Source organism: Rhinopithecus roxellana, chromosome 19 (genome assembly GCF_007565055.1).
Source record: "Rhinopithecus roxellana isolate Shanxi Qingling chromosome 19, ASM756505v1, whole genome shotgun sequence".
Classification (NCBI taxonomy): Eukaryota; Metazoa; Chordata; class Mammalia; order Primates; family Cercopithecidae; genus Rhinopithecus; species Rhinopithecus roxellana.
Genome location: NC_044567.1, coordinates 25,623,482 through 25,640,425, shown reverse-complemented (window position 1 = coordinate 25,640,425; position 16,944 = coordinate 25,623,482). Strand labels below are relative to the sequence as shown.

General features: G+C 42.1%; 1 protein-coding gene across 1 annotated transcript in view; it reads left to right on the top strand.

The window, feature by feature from the left end:
- The first annotated feature begins 229 nt into the window (after positions 1-229).
- PPM1E (protein phosphatase, Mg2+/Mn2+ dependent 1E) overlaps positions 230-16,944 on the top strand; it is a 229,647-nt gene continuing 212,932 nt past the window's right edge. Inside the window, exon 1 of the mRNA XM_030923392.1 lies at positions 230-866. Within this exon, the coding sequence (XP_030779252.1) occupies positions 355-866 (512 nt within the window). The 5' untranslated portion in view covers positions 230-354. The remainder of the gene's footprint in view (positions 867-16,944) is intronic.

Sequence of the window (16,944 nt, the reverse complement as noted above, 5' to 3'; positions counted from 1 at the left end):
GGGACCCTGCAATGCTTAATTAGAACCGGTTGCCATGGCGACAGTCTCTAGGCAGCGTGGGCTGAGCTCTCGGTAGGAATAAAGGGTGGGCCGCCGCTGGACCCTGCGCGCGCCCGCCACCAACTTTCCCTCCAGATCCGAGAGGGGCGGCGCGCTCCACCCCTGGGCCGCGCACGTCCGTGCTCGGCGGCGCGCACGCCTGCGGGAGCCCTCTCCAGGCAACCTAGTGCTGATTGCTCGTGCCGGTGCGGCCCTTAACCGCCCTTGCGGGAGCCCGAGGCTCAAAAGCAGCCCCTTACCCTTCCTGGGCTTCCCCCAACCCTTTTCCCGGTCTGTCCCGGGGCATGAGCAGCGATGGCCGGCTGCATCCCTGAGGAGAAAACTTACCGGCGCTTCCTGGAGCTATTCCTGGGCGAGTTTCGCGGACCGTGCGGCGGCGGCGAGCCGGAGCCGGAACCCGAACCCGAACCCGAACCCGAACCCGAACCCGAGTCCGAGCCCGAGCCCGAGCCCGAACCTGAACTGGTAGAAGCTGAGGGGGCCGAGGCTTCGGTAGAGGAACCTGGAGAGGAGACGGCCACGGTAGTCGCGACGGAAGAGGGGGACCAGGAGCAAGACCCGGAGCCCGAGGAGGAGGCGGTAGAAGAGGAGGCGGTGGCGGCGGTTGAGGGTGAGGTGGAGGAGGAGGCGGCGGCGGCGGCGGCGACGGCGGCGGCAGCCCCGGGGCACTCGGCCGTGCCGCCGCCGCCGCCGCAGCCCCAGCTACCGCCTTTGCCCCCGCTGCCGCGGCCGCTGTCAGAGCGCATCACCCGCGAGGAGGTGGAGGGCGAGAGCCTGGACCTGTGCCTGCAGCAGCTCTACAAATAGTTAAGTAGCTGGGCTCGGCTGGGGGTGGGCCCGCGGTCCCCACCGCGCTGGCCTCGGACGCGGCTCCCTCGGCCCCTCAAACTGCTCTCTTTTCTGCTCGTCTCCCCCGCACCCGCGCTTGCCCCCGCTGAAAGCGCCCCCGCTGCTCGGACCCGGGCGGTCGGCTGAGAGCTGCCCACGCCCGCCTTGGCCCCCAAGCCTCCTGCCCGGCCCTGGAGCCGCTCTCCTGAGCCCCCGCGCCTTCCCGCTGGGCCCGGGCCCCTCATCCCCCTTCACCTCGGCCCCCAGCTTTTAGCTCCACTTCACGCAACCTTTCCCTTTCCTGACTGGAAAGGTCCTTCCTCCCAGGCTTGAGCTCCCTCTTCTTCCCAGCTCCCTTCTTTCTCCCGGAGGTTTCCTCCCACCCCAGTCTGTCTTTTCCCGGGCAGAGTGCCTTGTTGTTTGGCGGCAGAGACGCGACTCCTTTCTAGTCTGAGCTGCGAGGTGCCTCCTGCGTAACTGCAACAACAATGATGATTTTCCCGGCCCCATAACCAGATGAGATACTGGAGTAGATTTTCCGTCAGGTGCTCAATGTTGAAAGCGAAGGGCTTTTTAGATGTTTTCATACAGGGGAGCCTAGTCTCTTAGTTTAGACATTTGACATTTCATAATTGAGGGAGGTGGGAAGGAATTGAGAGGGAAGGGTAAGCAAAATTTTGCAAGCGAGCCTTCGGGTGAAAGAGCCGTAATTCATTAAAGTGGAAAAGTCAGGCTGTTTTGATTAAACTGCAATTAGGTGCAGTATTTTCAGTCCATTAAGTAGATGGGGTGGGGTGGGGAGAAAGCAGATGGCTTAGCTACACAGATGAAAGTCTAAAATAGAAAGGTCAAGGCTTTGCCTTTCATCCCAGTTCTGGTTTTTATAGGCCTGAAATAGAAACGGTTTACAATTGCGTTTTTTAATGGAATTGTTCCGAAATAATGACAGAGGAGAATACTAGTAAGTCTCTGAAAACATTGGTAAACCTGAGAAGTCTTTTGCCATTCAGCTGATAGTTGTAATGAAAGGTGTTACTCTGGCCACCCAAAAAGTTTACTACTGCAAGATTCACTGTAATTAAGTTCAAACTCACTTTTGGGATTTTCTCAAAAGCCTAAATAAAAGAAGGGCCTGGAAAATAAACCGGTTTTGTCTTCATCCAAGCTAATAGACACCTGATCAAATCATTCTCTTGTTAAAGCAGCAGTTTATCAATAGGGGAAAATCATTTAACAAATCTTCTATAGAAGTGGACTGTGTTGATGTCTCAGAATATAAGGTATCTAAAATTTAATTTTTAAATACTGTTCAATTACAGTTTTACCTTCAATTAGAAAGGTAATAATGCTTTTTGAGAAATGTAAAATATAAAATGGTGTGTAATACCACCACCCAGAGATAAACAGTATTAACATTTTAGAGTATATCTGGTCTTTGTAAACTATCATAGAAAAGGGCTTCTGAGATGTAATTTTTTACACTATTTAAAGATAAAGCTTCCTGCTTAAAATAAAATAGAAATGTTTATTAAATGTATTTATCTTAGCAGCAGACTAGCTGTATCTTGACAGTTAATTCTTACCTTTACAAATGCAGTTTGCAGAATTAAACACAATCCAAACTTTAGAGAATGTCCAAATAAGGTCATTAGTTTAGTACAACCCCGAACATTTGCCATGTAAGAAGGTTTTTTTTTTTTTAATGAAACTTAAATTTAAAGATGGTGGCAAGAGGATATGTGTTTTTTCATATAGAAAGGGTAAGTGGCCGGAACGGTAGCTCACTCCTGTAATTCCAGCTTTTTGGGAGGCCGAGGTGGCAGATCATGAGGTCAAGAGTTCGAGACCAGCTTGACCAACATGGTGAAACTGCATCTCTACTGAAAATACAAAAATTCGCTGGGCGTGTTGTTGCGCGCCTGTAATCCCAGCTACTCAGGAGGCTGAGGTAGGAGAATCGCTTGAACCAGAGAGGCGGAGGTTGCAGTGAGCCGAGATTGAGCCAGTGCACTCCAGCCCGGGTGACACAGCGAGACTCTGTCTCAAAAAAAAAAAAAAAAAAAAAAAAAAAAAAAAAAAAGATTAATTTTGATATAGGTATAAACTAGAAAAAACTGAAATGATAAAATGGCCATCTAGTTGAGAACAGAAGTTTGGATTTGAAATAAAACTAGCAAAATTAAAGTTGGAAAATATTTCACCTTAAATCAGAGATTTCATCATTTATATTGTGTTTTGTACAGAAGCTGTTAATGTATTTTTATTTAGATATAAAATGGTTGGCTTGTTCATGTAAAGTATCTTTAAGGTCTTTAACAGGTTAAAAAAAACAGTTTTTGCTGGGCGCAGTGGCTCATGCCTGTAATCCTAGCAGTTTGGGAGCCTGAGGCGGGCCGATCACCTGTTTGAGACCAGCCTGTCCAACATGGCAAAACCCTGTCTCTACTAAAAACACAAACATTAGCTGGACCTGGTGGCGCATGCCTGCAATCCCAGCTACTCAAAAGGCTGAGCCACAACAATTGCTTGAACCCAGGAGGCGGAGGTTGCAGTGAGCCAAGATCCTACTGCTGTCCATTCTAGCCTGGGTGACAGAACAAGACCTTGTTCCCCCACCTTCCACTCCCCCACCAAAATAAAATAAAAAATAAAATCACATTTAGCTGGGCATGGTGGCATGCACCTGTAGTCCCAGCTACTTGGGAAGCTGAAGTGGGAGGCTTGCCTGAGCACAGGAGGTTGAGGCTGCAGTGAGCCACTGTACTCCAGCCTGGGTGACAGTGAGACTTTGTCTCAAAAAAAAAGTTACCTATGTTTTACTCATTTCTCCAAATTTAAATCCCCCAAGAGATTAAAATAATTTCAATGACAATCTGAGAATTTCTGAGGTTAAGGAGAAACTGTCCTTTGAAAAGGTGGAAGCGAGAGATTTTATAACTTTAAGATAATTTGTAAATAAGGGTATAACTGATCTTACAGGAGATGTGAATATAAGGCTGTCTAGTTTATGTAGGTCAATATTTTGTATTTAATTTCTCTGTACAGTACTACGGATAACATATTTGTTTTAATCCAGAAGAAACAAATATTCTGAAGTCTTTTTTTTTTTTGAGATGGAATCTCACCCTGTCGTCCAGGCTGGAGTGCAGTGGCTTGATCTCAGCTCACTGCAAGCTCCGCCTCCTGGGTTCACGCCATTCTCCTGCCTCAGCCTCCCCAGTAGCTGGGACTACAGGCGCCCGCCACCATGCCCGGCTAATTTTTTGTATTTATGGTAGAGACAGGATTTCACTGTGTTAGCCAGGATGGTCTCTATCTCCTGACCTTGTGATCCAGCCGCCTTGGCCTCCCAAAGTGCTGGGATTACAGGTGTGAGCCACCGCGCCCGGCCCTGAAGTCTTTTTTCTTTCCATTTTTTACCAGTAGACTATGAGACGAAGATGAAGTCGTTATTAGAGCTATATTGTCATCATATTTTCAGAACAGTTGTTTCCTCAGTTATTCATTTAGTATGAGTTGGATTTCCCAAGGGGGAAACCAGTATCCCAAGAGTCTGGCAAAGTTAAGTAGTTCCAGATGGCTTGCAGTAATAATGAGGGTGGACACTTTAAAAATGTCTTGGAAAAGAAAATCGCTGGTTATAGAGGCTAATAATTCAGTTACATTGAATTGTGTGAATCATTAATGACTTTGGATTAGGTCAGAAAATCATTAAACTTTATCTAATTTACAAATATATAAATGGGAAATACATGGATGCATATTATATAATACCTATTTTTAAATTGCACATTTTTTCTCATTCAAAAATAAACATTCACATTTAAATAAAGGAGTGGAGAACATTCACATAAGCAAAAAAAGGAAAAATACCACTCATTGTTAATCATGCTTTCCAGGTTTTTCTCCTGCTTCTCAGGCTACCCCACTTCTTCTCTGTGAGCTTTTAATATTCTGCCTACCCCTTTAATGTTGGTGTTCTGTCCTTGACCTTCTCTTGTCTGGTTGACTTATTTGTCCCTAGTCAATATCAACCTCTCACATGACTTTAGTTATTGTAGTTACGCTAAAGGCTCCTGACTCTATCTTCATCCTTGCTTTGATTGCTGGAACAGCTTTACCTAGCTGTCAAAATTTCCTCAGATTAAACTGTCTAAAACAGAATTCAGTCCTCCAACCCTCTTTACTGCCCCCAAAGCAAACAAAACTAAAACCTGATACTCTTTCTGGTGGGTCCATCTCTGACTTCTCCTTTCATCTCTCACATTCAGTCAAATCTTGTTAATTCTACCTTATAAATATCTCTTAAATATGTCTTTCTCCATTCCCACTGTCATTGTCATCTCTTGCCAGTCTTACCCTTCTGTAATATATTTTCCCCAGTGTAGACAAAATGTTTAATTGTCACACTGGTTAAACATTTTTACCCTTTACCCAGAGTTAGCCAAACTGTAAGGTTAAGGGCACAGTCTTCCACACTGCCAAGTCTGCCCAAGACTTCTGATCCTATTGTAAGGGGTTAGGGTGCAACTACAAATTTCAAATGAAGAGGCTACACAAGACCATCCTCACTTCTGACAGCAACTTCCTGTTTGGGGGTTTCCCCAAACCATCCTCAGATTCAGTAATGCACTGGAAAAACTCATAGAAGTCACTGAAAGCTATTATACTTAGGGATACAGTTCATTATAAAGACAAGCTACAAATTAGAACCAGTCAAAGGAAGAAAGATGCTTAGGGTATAGTCGAAGAGAGTTGTTGGAGATATGAAACTTCCATTGTTCTCAGGGAACATACCTTCCATACCCTCCCAGCATGAATGTATGGATGTATGGAAATATATACAGGGTATTGCCCACCCAAGAAGTTCACCTAAACTTTGGTGTGTATAGAGTTTGTGTTTTGTTTTGTTTTTTAAAGAGATGGGGGTCTCATTATATTGCCTACACTGGATTCAAACTCCTGGCTCAAATGATCCTCTTACCTCAGCAGAGTTTTCATTGAGATTTATTGATTGATTGCATGGTTGAACTCAGTTTCCAGTCTACCCTCTCCAGAGGTTAGGCTCATACTATGTGGTTCAAGGGACCCATCATGAATAGTAAGAGTACTCATATTACTCCAGAAATTCCAGGGGTTTAGAGGCTACCTCCCAGGAGCTGGGGACAACATCTGGACCTGTCTTTGGACAAGGTTAAATTTTTTACTACATATCCTTCATCACCTATCTCTCCTTTGCCCTCTAGATAAAATCCAAAAGTAAGGACTTACAATGTTACTTCATTAATCTTATTTCTGGAATCACTATCCACCCACTTCATCCCAACTCTACTCCTCCAGAAACTCCACTTCAGCTATATTAAACGAATGTATTTGTTTGAATGTATTGTGTTCTCTTTTGCCTCTGTACCTTTGCACATAGTATATTTTTCTCTCTGCTTGGAATACTGTGTTCCCCCAAAAGCCACTCCCAACACAATCCAATCTCTTACCCATTTTGTAGTTCTCTGTTTAACACCTCTTCCTTGAGGAAGCCTTTGTTTACCGTCCTCACACTCATAATGAGTTAGGGGTCCCTTCTGTGTTCCTTTCCGTAATACCCAATGCCATTCCTCTTGTAAGTACTTGGTTTAATTTATTATTTTTTGTCAACAAATATTTATATCTCTTGTCACTAGACCAGAGGTCTCCAAAGTGAATTACACCTAAAATACTTCATTGGGGCAAAGGAAGAAAACATTAGAATCTGTTTATTTGTATATAACATATGAAATTAAGTGCTATTAATATTCGACATATTTATTGAGATTGACAACTTGTTCTGACGACTGATTTCATGTGAAGCATAGTAAGTGAGGTATTCTGAGGGAGTGCAAATTCCACAGCTCATGGGGGTTGACTGTGGCATCCTTTCTCCAATTTTTAGGCCATTATTATTATATTTTATCTGTACCTGAGTAATGGATTTATGGATTGTATTTTGTGGTTTTAACAAAATTAACCCTCATGAAATGGAAAATTGACTTTAAAGTTCCTGTGAAGATGGCCGGGCTTGGTGACTCATTCCTCTAATCCCAGCACTTTGGGAGGCTGAGGCAGGCAGATTGCTTGAGTCTTGGAGTTTGAGACCAGACTGGGCAACATGGCAAAACCTCATCTCTACAAATAAAATATAAAACTTAGCTCAGCTACTCAGGAGGCTGAGATGGGAGGACTGCTTGAGCCCAGGAGGTTGAGGTTGCAGTGAACCATGATCATGTCACTGCACTCCAGCCTGGGTAACAGAGTGAGACCTTGTTTCAAAAAAAAAAAGTTTCTATGACAAAATCATGGGTTAAACATAATATTGATAATGCAAGTATAAGAAACATAAAAGTTAAGAGCTTATAATTCCCCCACTCTTACTTATTACATATGAATTTGTATGATCAACATATGTGTTTAAAAAATTGGTTTTGGTAACTAGCTATTTTGAGGTTAAACAAAAAAAAAACTCATGTTGATAGATGTAGATCTAGTTCTTTCATTGTAGCTACTATATATCATTCTATAGTATGATTATACTATGATTTATCCGATCTCCTATTGATGGACATGTCAGTTGTTTTTAATTTATTTTATTTTATTTTATTTTTTATTTTTATTTTTTTGTATTTATTTATTTATTTTCTTTTTGAGATGGAGTCTCACTCTCTTGCCCAGACTGGAGTGCAGTGGTGTGATCTCGGCTCACTGCAAGCTCCACTTCCCAGGTTCACACCATTCTCCTGCCTCAGCCTCCCACGTAGCTGGGACTACAGGTGCCTGCCACCATGCCCGGCTAATTTTTTGTATTTTTTAGTAGAGACAGGGTTTCACTGTGTTAGCCAGGATGGTCTTGATCTCCTGACCTCGTGATCCGCCCGCCTCGGCCTCCCAAAGTGCTGGGATTACAGGCTTGAGCCACTGCGCCTGGCTGTTTTTAATTTTTACGCATATATTAAGTTAATACTGACTGCTCTAATGGATACATCCCAAAATCTCAAAGGCTTAACATAATTTTAGTTTATTTCTTGCCCATATAGAGTTCCTTCAGTGGAGAAGAAGGAGCTGTGTTCTGTGAAGTCATTAAGGAACCCAGGCTGATGGAGACTCTGTCCTTTTTAACCTGTGGTTTCCAACGTTGCTTTAGGTATCAACATTCATCCAGCAAACATAAGAGAGTGGAGGATGGTGTTTGGAGGTTTTTAAGGGCCAGTCCTTAGAAGTGGCATATATCACTTCTGTTCATTTTCCACTGGCTAGAATTCAAGTCATATGACACCACCTGGGGCCTACATTTCCTAAAAAAGGGGGCTGGGAAATGAATTGCTGACTTGGCAGTTGATTCCAAGAAACAACTCTACATTATGGAAAAAGAGTACAAAATCTTGGTGGGTGGCTTGGTGGCCTCTGCTCTACAGATAATGCTAGTTTGGACATGTCTCCTTATGCGTATGTTCATAGGTTTCTTGGATATGTTTCTAGAAGTGGAAATGTCAGATTGATATAAGTACATTTTAAATTTATTAGGCATTGCCAGATTGTTTTGTCCAGCAGTACTGTATGAGGAGTCTGGTTTCTCTAAGTTCTTGCTACCATTTGAACTGCCATACTGTGAAGCTTGTATTTTAACACAGTTGTGTGCCATTATTGCTACTGAACCATGTGGGAAAGAATGCTTATAGCTGAATATAATCTTGATTTAGGGCATTTTAGAAGAGGGGAAACTGCCTAAAAGTCTAAACTGCCTAAAGTCCAATAGGAATATAATATGAGCCACATATAGTTTAAAATTTTCTGTTAACCACCTTTTTAAAATTAAAAAGAAACAGGTTAATTTAATTTTAAAATGTATTTTAACTCAATATATCCAAAATATTATTATTGCAACATGTAATCCATATTAAAATATTATTAATAAAATATTTTATATTTTTATATCAAGTTTTTAAAATCCTGTGTGTACTTTACACTTACAGGACATCCCAATTTGGTGTATCACATTTCAAATACTTAATAATTATATGGGGCTAATGGCTACCATAACAAACAATTTAGGTTTAGATTTGCTATTTTTTAAGAAAACCACAATTACAACAACAAAAACTTTAATTCCATAACACATAGCTAACAATTTTTAATTAATATTTAAAATTAACGAGGAAATATAACATTTCATTATTACATTAGAGACTGGCATTTCATATTGACATTAGAGCCACTTAGCTGGGCACAGTGCCTCACCCCTGTAGTCCCAGCACTTTGGGAGCCAGCCTGTTGCCCAGGCTAGATTGCAGTGGCGTGAACACAGCTCACTGCAACCTCGAACCTCTGGGCTCAAGGGGTCGTCCTGCCTCAGCCTTTCAAGTAGCTGGCACTACAGGTGTGTGCTGTCATGCCTGGCTAGTTTCTTCTATTTTGTTTTTTTGTTGTTTTTGAAACAGACTCTTGCTCTGTCACCCGGGCTGGAATGCAGTGGCCAATCATGGCTGATTGCATCCTTGACTTTCCAGGCTCCCGAGTCGCTGGGACTACAAGCACATGCCACCATGCTTGGCTAATTTTTCTATTTTTTTGTAGAGATGAGGTTTCGCCGTGTTAGCCAGGCTGGTTTTGAATTCCTGGCCTCAAGTGATCTGTCCACCTCAGCCTCCCAAAGTGCTGGAATTGCAGGTGTGAGCCACCATGCCCAGCCTACTGGTTGTTTTCTTTCCAGGTTTTTATAGGCCTATTCTCATCATCTTCTTTCTCTTTATTATTATTTTCCTTTTCTGCTCTCCCATGAAAGGTAGAGGATAAGAGAAGAAAGAGAAGAAAGTATTCCATTCCCACATCCCTTTAGGTTGGCTTCTTATTTTATGTTTTCGTTCGTGCATTTGTTTTGCTTTGTTAACATTTTCAACTAGCTCTAGAAATGTTTGCAATTCTTATTACTGATTAGCATTCCAAAACTTTGTAATGAACATTCTTTTTTTCTTTTTGAGACAGAGTCTCGCTCTATCACCAAGCTGGAGTGCAGTGACACGATCTCTGCTCACTGCAACCTCCGACTTCTGGGTTCAAGTGATCCTTTTGCCTCAGTCTCCCAAGTAGCTGGGATTACAGGCATGTGTCACCATGCACAGCTAATTTTTGTATTTTTAGTAGAGACAGGTTTTCACCATGTTGCCCAGGATGGTCTCAAACTCCTGACCTTGTGATCCTCCTGCCTTGACCTCCCAAAGTGCTGGAATTACAGGTGTAAGCCACCACGCCTGGCCATTTTTCATGGATTTAAAAGAGTATCCTCATGTGAATTCTTTGAGAATATTGTGAACAATGACTGACAAGTTTGAAGAATAATATGATATGAAGAGTAATGAACTGTTTAAAAGATTGAGAGTATCCTTAATTCTTCATGTATATTTTCACTTAATACTCTCTGGTATATAGCTCTGAGAAAGACTGGTTCATTACTACCTACCGTAGTTTAAGAAAGAAAAAGAAACAAAACAATAATCGCCTGGTTAGAAGTATCAAACATAGTTTTTTTCCTGGTGACTTGATTCCATAATGATTTTTAAGATAACTATAGAAACATTACTATTATTGTCTTTTATGGATTAAAGTATTTAAACTGCTTTTTTACCACAAAGGACAACCTCTGGTCTTTGATATTTTTGTAATTTCTTTTTTTTTTTTCCGAGATGGAGTGTCCTGTTACCCACGCTGGAGTACAGTGGCCCAATCTCGGCTCACTGCAACCTCCACCTCCCAAGTTCAAGTGATCGTTCTGCCTCAGCCTCCCATGTAGCTGGGATTACAGGCATGCGCTACCATGCCTGGCTAATTTTTGTGTTTTAGTAGAAGCGAAGTTTCACCATGTTGGCCAGGCTGGTCTGGAACTCCTGACCTCAGGTCATCCACCCACCTTGGCCTCCCAAAGTGCTGGGGTTACAGGCGTGAGCCACACTGCACCCAGCCTATTTTTGTAATTTCTGTTTTATTTTGTTTTTGTTTTTGAGATGGAGTCTCGCTCTGCTGCCCAGGCTGAAGTACAGTGGCACGATCTTGGCTCACTGCAACCTCCGCCTCCCAGGTTCAAGTGATTCTCCTGACTCAGCCTCCTGAGTAGCTTGGATTACAGATCCGAGCCACCACGCCTGGCTGATTTTTGTATTTTTAGTAGAGACAGGGTTTCACCGTGTTGGTCAGGCTGGTCTCGAACTCCCAACCTCATGTTCTGCCCACCTCAGCCTCCCAAAGTGCTGGGATTACAAGCGTGAGCGACTGTGCCTGGCCTGTAATTTCTTATTCACATTTTTTCTATGTTGTGAATCTAAATACAAAAACTAAAATACTAATAAGCCTGTTTTTTTTGAGAAGTATATTGTAGCTAACCTCCACCTTTGCATAAGAAAAACAAACAAAAAATAAAATGTAAGTCCTTAAGGTGATATGTGTTTTTAGAAAAAAAAATATATTTGTGTGTATGCGTGAATCTATATACACACACATAGTAAAAATACTAAAAGGCTAAAATGCTAAAGGGCAATAATTAGGTTGTAAACACGTTCTTTATGGACTCTAACATGTTATTACATAAATATGAGATGACAATCATTAAGCTATCACTGATTTTGCAAAAGGAATGATCTCTTAAGTTCTGGGATTTGATTTCCAGCAACTCTGAATATTTATTAGTTCAAACTGGTTTAAGGCAGCTTATAAATAGTTTCATGTATTACTTGGAAAGATATTGGTCCTATTATTCATAATATACTTATATATAATCACAGAAACAAAAATATTTTCAACTTTTTCGGAGTCACGTGGAAGTTAACTATACATCTAGAAAAAATTTTCAGTGTTTTTAAAAGAAAACAGTTTTGCATCTATAATAAAAACCCTTTGCCCAGGGTATTTTCTGATCTTGGATTGATAAATATCTTTCTGTAATAGTTAACAATGTAAACTTGTAGAAGGTCAGCATTGTCTACACCCAAAATAACAATTGTACAAGTATGAGTAGTAGATAACCGTTCCTGTTTCTCTTGCTGCTGTGTACTATATTGTACTAAACTATATAAACTTGTTTAGGCATTGTTTTATGTTTATTACCTCTTTTAATCGTCATAAAAATATATGATAAAGATTTTTATCATTAACCTGTTTTGCAGATGAAAAAGCTGAGGCACATAGAATTTAAAGAACAAGTTTTCACCATCAGCAGTGTCACCAGGACATTAAGACTAGGCAGTCAGACTTGAGAGATTATAATTATGATGTTCATTTTATGATTCTCATGCTACATTACAAACATTTCCTATAGGGAAAAATTTCAATGCAAATGTAGAAATTGAATTTTGATTACTGCCATTTGCTTAGCTCAGGCTTTTATCACTTCTTGCCTTGATTACTTTAGTAGCCTCCCAACAAATTTCCCTGCCACTGGTCTTTTTTCCTTTTAATCTAACTTCACTGGATTTTCCAGCATTATTGAACTCACTATGGTTCTTTTCTATAAATTATTTATTTATTTAGAGATGGAGTTTCGCTCTTATTGCTCAGGCTGGAGTACGATGGCACCATCTCGGCTCACCGCAACCTCCGCCTCCCAGGTTCAAGTGATTCTCCTGCCTCAGGCTCCTGCGTAGCTGGGATTACAGGCATATGCCAACACGCCAGGCTAATTTTGTATTTTTAGTAGAGACGGTGTTTCTCCATGTTGGTCAGGCTGGTCTCAAACTCATGACCTCAGGTGATCCACCTGCCTCGGCCTCCCAAACTGTTGGGATTATAGGCGTGAGCCTCCATGCCCAGCCTAAAATTTATACCTATTTATTTACTTAGTGACAGAGTTTCACTCTGTTACCCAGGCTGGAGTGCAGTGGTGTGATCTTGGCTCACTGCAGCCTCCACCTCCCAGGTTCAAACGATTTTCCTGCCTCAGCCTCCCAAGTAGCTGGGATTACAGGTGCCTGCCACCACGCCCAGCTAATTTTTTGTATTTTTAGTAGACACGGGGTTTCACCATGTTGGCCAGGCTGGTCTCGAACTCCTGGCCTCAAGTGATCCGCCCACCTCAGCCTCCGAAAGTGATAGGACTACAAGCATGAGCCACTGTGCCCTGCTATTTTTTAAAATAGAGATGGGGTCTCCCTATGTTACCCAGGCTGGTCTCAAATTCCTAGGCTCAAGTGATCCACCCACCTCGGCCTCCCAAAGTGCTAGGATTTGTAGGTATGAGCTACCTTGCCTGGCCCTTACCCTGATTCTCTAAAGATATCATGTTATTTCCTATCTTTCTGCCTTTGTAGATACTGTTTCTTCTCCAAGGAGCATCCGCTTCCTTGACTAACTAGAATAAACCTTCCTTTGGAGGCGGATAGGGTGGTTGGATTTTTATTTTATCTTCCACTCAAAAAAGTATCTTGTTCAGGCATTACCTGTAGATAAAGAGCCGTCTAAGGGTTTTGCACCAAATATTTCTCTAAACTCTTATCTCTAATGAAAGAAAAGAAAAAGTTAACAATTATTGCTGTTTATTTTTATTTTATTTTATTTATTTTATTTTATTTTATTTTTTTTTTGAGAAGGAGTCTCGCTCTGTCACCCAGGCTGGAGTGCAGTGGCCAGATCTCAGCTCACTGCAAACTCCGCCTCCCGGGTTTACGCCATTCTCCTGCCTCAGCCTCCCGAGTAGCTGGGACTACAGGCGCCCGCCACCTCGCCCGGCTAGTTTTTTTTTTTTTTTGTATTTTTTTAGTAGAGACGGGGTTTCACCGTGTTAGCCAGGATGGTCTCGATCTCCTGACCTCGTGATCCGCCCGCCTCGGCCTCCCAAAGTGCTGGGATTACAGGCTTGAGCCACCGCGCCCGGCCTATTTTTATTTTATTTTATTTTTTGAGACAGAGTTTCACTCTTGTTGCCCAGGTTGGAGTGCAATGGCGCAGTATCAGCTCACCACAACCTCTGCCTCCTGGGTTCAAGCGATTCTCCTGCCTCAGCCTCCCATGTAGCTGGGATTACAGGCATATGCCACTATGCCTGGCTAATTTTGTATTTTCAGTAGAGATGGGGTTTCTCCATGTTGGTCAGGCTGGTCTTGAACTCTTGACCTCAGGTGTTCTGCCTCCCTCGGCCCCCCAAAGTACTGGGATTACAGGTGTGAGCCAATGCGCCCAGCCTATTGCTGTTTATTAAAAACATAATTTAGAATCCAGAAATTCTTTAAACAATAGACTGAAAAAAATAGTTCACAACTTGGTATATGGCGTATAACAATGGCAAAAATTGGGCACGGTGGCTTATGCCTGTAATCCCAGCACTTTGGGAGGCCGAGATGGGCGGATCACGAGGTCAGGAGATCGAGACCATCCTGACTAACACGGTGAAACCCTGTCTCTACTAAAAATACAAAAATCAGCTGGGCGCGGTGGCGGGTGCCTATAGTCCCAGCTACACGGGAGGCTGAGGCAGGAGAATGGCGTGAACCCGGGAGGCGGAGCTTGCAGTGAGTGGAGATCACACCACCGCACTCCAGCCTGGGTGACAGAGCGAGACTCCGTCTCAAAAAAAAAAAAAAAGTTAAAAAATACATTATTTTTCACTTACTAAGATGCCTGGAGATATTTTTTTCCATTTAGTACTTGACTAGTCTTGCAATCTGTTTAAATTTTTCATTTTCACTATTATTTAAATAACTGAAGATACCTATCTTCTATGTAATTTTAATTCCTAATGCAGCCGTCATCTACTCAACAAATGTCTCCTTTGGAAAGAAATCCTGTGTCTTTTTTTTTCCTTTAAGTAAAAAGAGAGACTGGGCTCAGTGGCTCCCGCCTGTAATTCCAGCACTTTGGGAGGTCAAGGTGGGCGGATTGCTAGAGCTACCAAGTTTGAGACCAGCCTGAGCAACATGACAAAACCCTGTTTTTACAAAAAAATACAAAAATTAGCTGGGCATGGCAGTCCATGCCTGTAGTCCCAGCTGCTCGGGAGGCTGAGGTGGGAGGATGATCTGAACCCAGGAGGCTGCCCTGAGCCCAGGAGGTGGAGGTTGCAGTGAATCAGGATTGCACCACTGCACTCCAGCCTGAGTGATACAGCCAGACCTTGTCTCAAAAAATACATATATAAATGAAAAGAAATATTTTTGTTTAGTTTGCGATCTGTATTAATGTCATATATTAAGTATCTGCTATTTTAGAAGCAATAAAACACATACAGGTCATATAAGCAGTGGATTGGCCAGGCGTGGTGGCTCATGCCTGTAATCCCAGCACTTTGGGAGACTGAGGCAGGCAGATCACTTGAGGTCAGGAGTTCGAGACCGGCCTGGCCAACATGGCAAAACCCCGTCTCTACTAAAAATACAAAAATTAGATGGGCATGGTGGTACACACTTGTAGTCCCAGCTATTCGGGAGGTTGAGGCAGGAGAATTGCTTGAGCCCAAGAGGTGGAAGTTGTAGTGACCTGAGATTGTGCCACTGCACTCCGGCCTGGGTAACAGAGAAAACTCTATCTAAAAAAAACAAAAACAAAACACACACACACACACAAAAACAGTGGATTATAAATTGACATAAAACATTGATCACTTATATTCTATAAGAGTCATGGATTATAACTCTCACCATTGTATCCATATACTGTAACATAGTTTTGGAATCCTCATTGTAAAATCGTTATTCCTTTGCATAATGAATTAAAAAATGGTTCAAAGTAAAGCTTATCTTTCAGAGGCAGAATTCCATTTTATATATTAAAATACCCAATTTATGTGTAAGTATAATATTAAAGTAAAACTATCCTTGACTATGAAGGAAAAGAGGAGGAAATAAGACTAATGATATTAGCTTTAGTGCAGGCCTGTAAAAAATACATTGAAGATTAAAATATAATTGAGCTGGGCATGTTAGCATACTCCTTTAGTTCCAGCTACTCCAGAGGAGGAGCAAGAGGATCACTTGAACCCAGGAGATCAGGCCGTAATATGCTATGACTACACCTATGAATAGCCACTGCACTCCAGCCTGGGCAACATAGTGAGACCCCATTTTTAAATTAAACAGGTCAAATATATTGATTATCAAATATAAAATAAAAACATTCTCTCAGATTGAGACCTTACAAATGAATAGCAAAAATTAGTACTTCAGTGTTGTTCAAACCAGCTAATTAAACATCACAATGGAAAAATCTATTAAATATTATATTAAGTAATTAGGATATTTTTATGTTCTTACATAGGTCAAAATTATCAAACCATGAAACTGAATTTTTTCTCACTTCCCCAAGGACTGTAAAAGATTTTTAATTAATTAAGCTTTCTGTATTGAGAATTCCCTTGGTTTTAAGAAGCTTTTTATTTTACTGTAACTTTTTTTTTTTATTAGACGGAGTCTCGTTTTGTCGGCAGGCTGGAGTGCAGTGGCGCAATCTCAGCATGCTGCAACCTCTGCCTCCGGGGTTCAAGTGATTCTCCTGCCTCAGTCTCCCAAGTAGGTGGGACTACAGGCACATGCCACCACGCCCAGCTAATTTTTGTATTTTTAGTAGAGACGGGATTTCACCATGTTGGCCAGGATGGTCTCGATCTCTTGACCTTGTGATCCACCCGCCTCGGCCTCCCAAAGTGCTGGGATTACAGGCGTGACCCACCACGCCCAGCTATTTCACTGTAACTTTTCTAAGTGGTTGTCAAATAAAGATAGTCTTATGTGTGGCTTGGTAATTTTTGTGGTTAATATATACTATGAAAGAATTATAGGTATGCAGTTCCATGCATATATGATCAGCCATGTCAAAGCAAGTATTGAGTTGTTTGGCATTTCATAATATGTATAGTTAAAAGTAAATTCTAAAAAAAAAAAAATGGTAAGACCAGGCACGGTGGCTCCCAGCACTTTAGGAGGCCAAGGCGGGTGGATCACGCGGTCAGGAGATTGAGACCATCCTGGCCAATGTAGTGAAACCCCGTCTCTACTAAAAATACAAAAATTAGCCAGGTGTGGTGGCGGGTGCCTGTTGTCCCAGCTACTCGGGAGG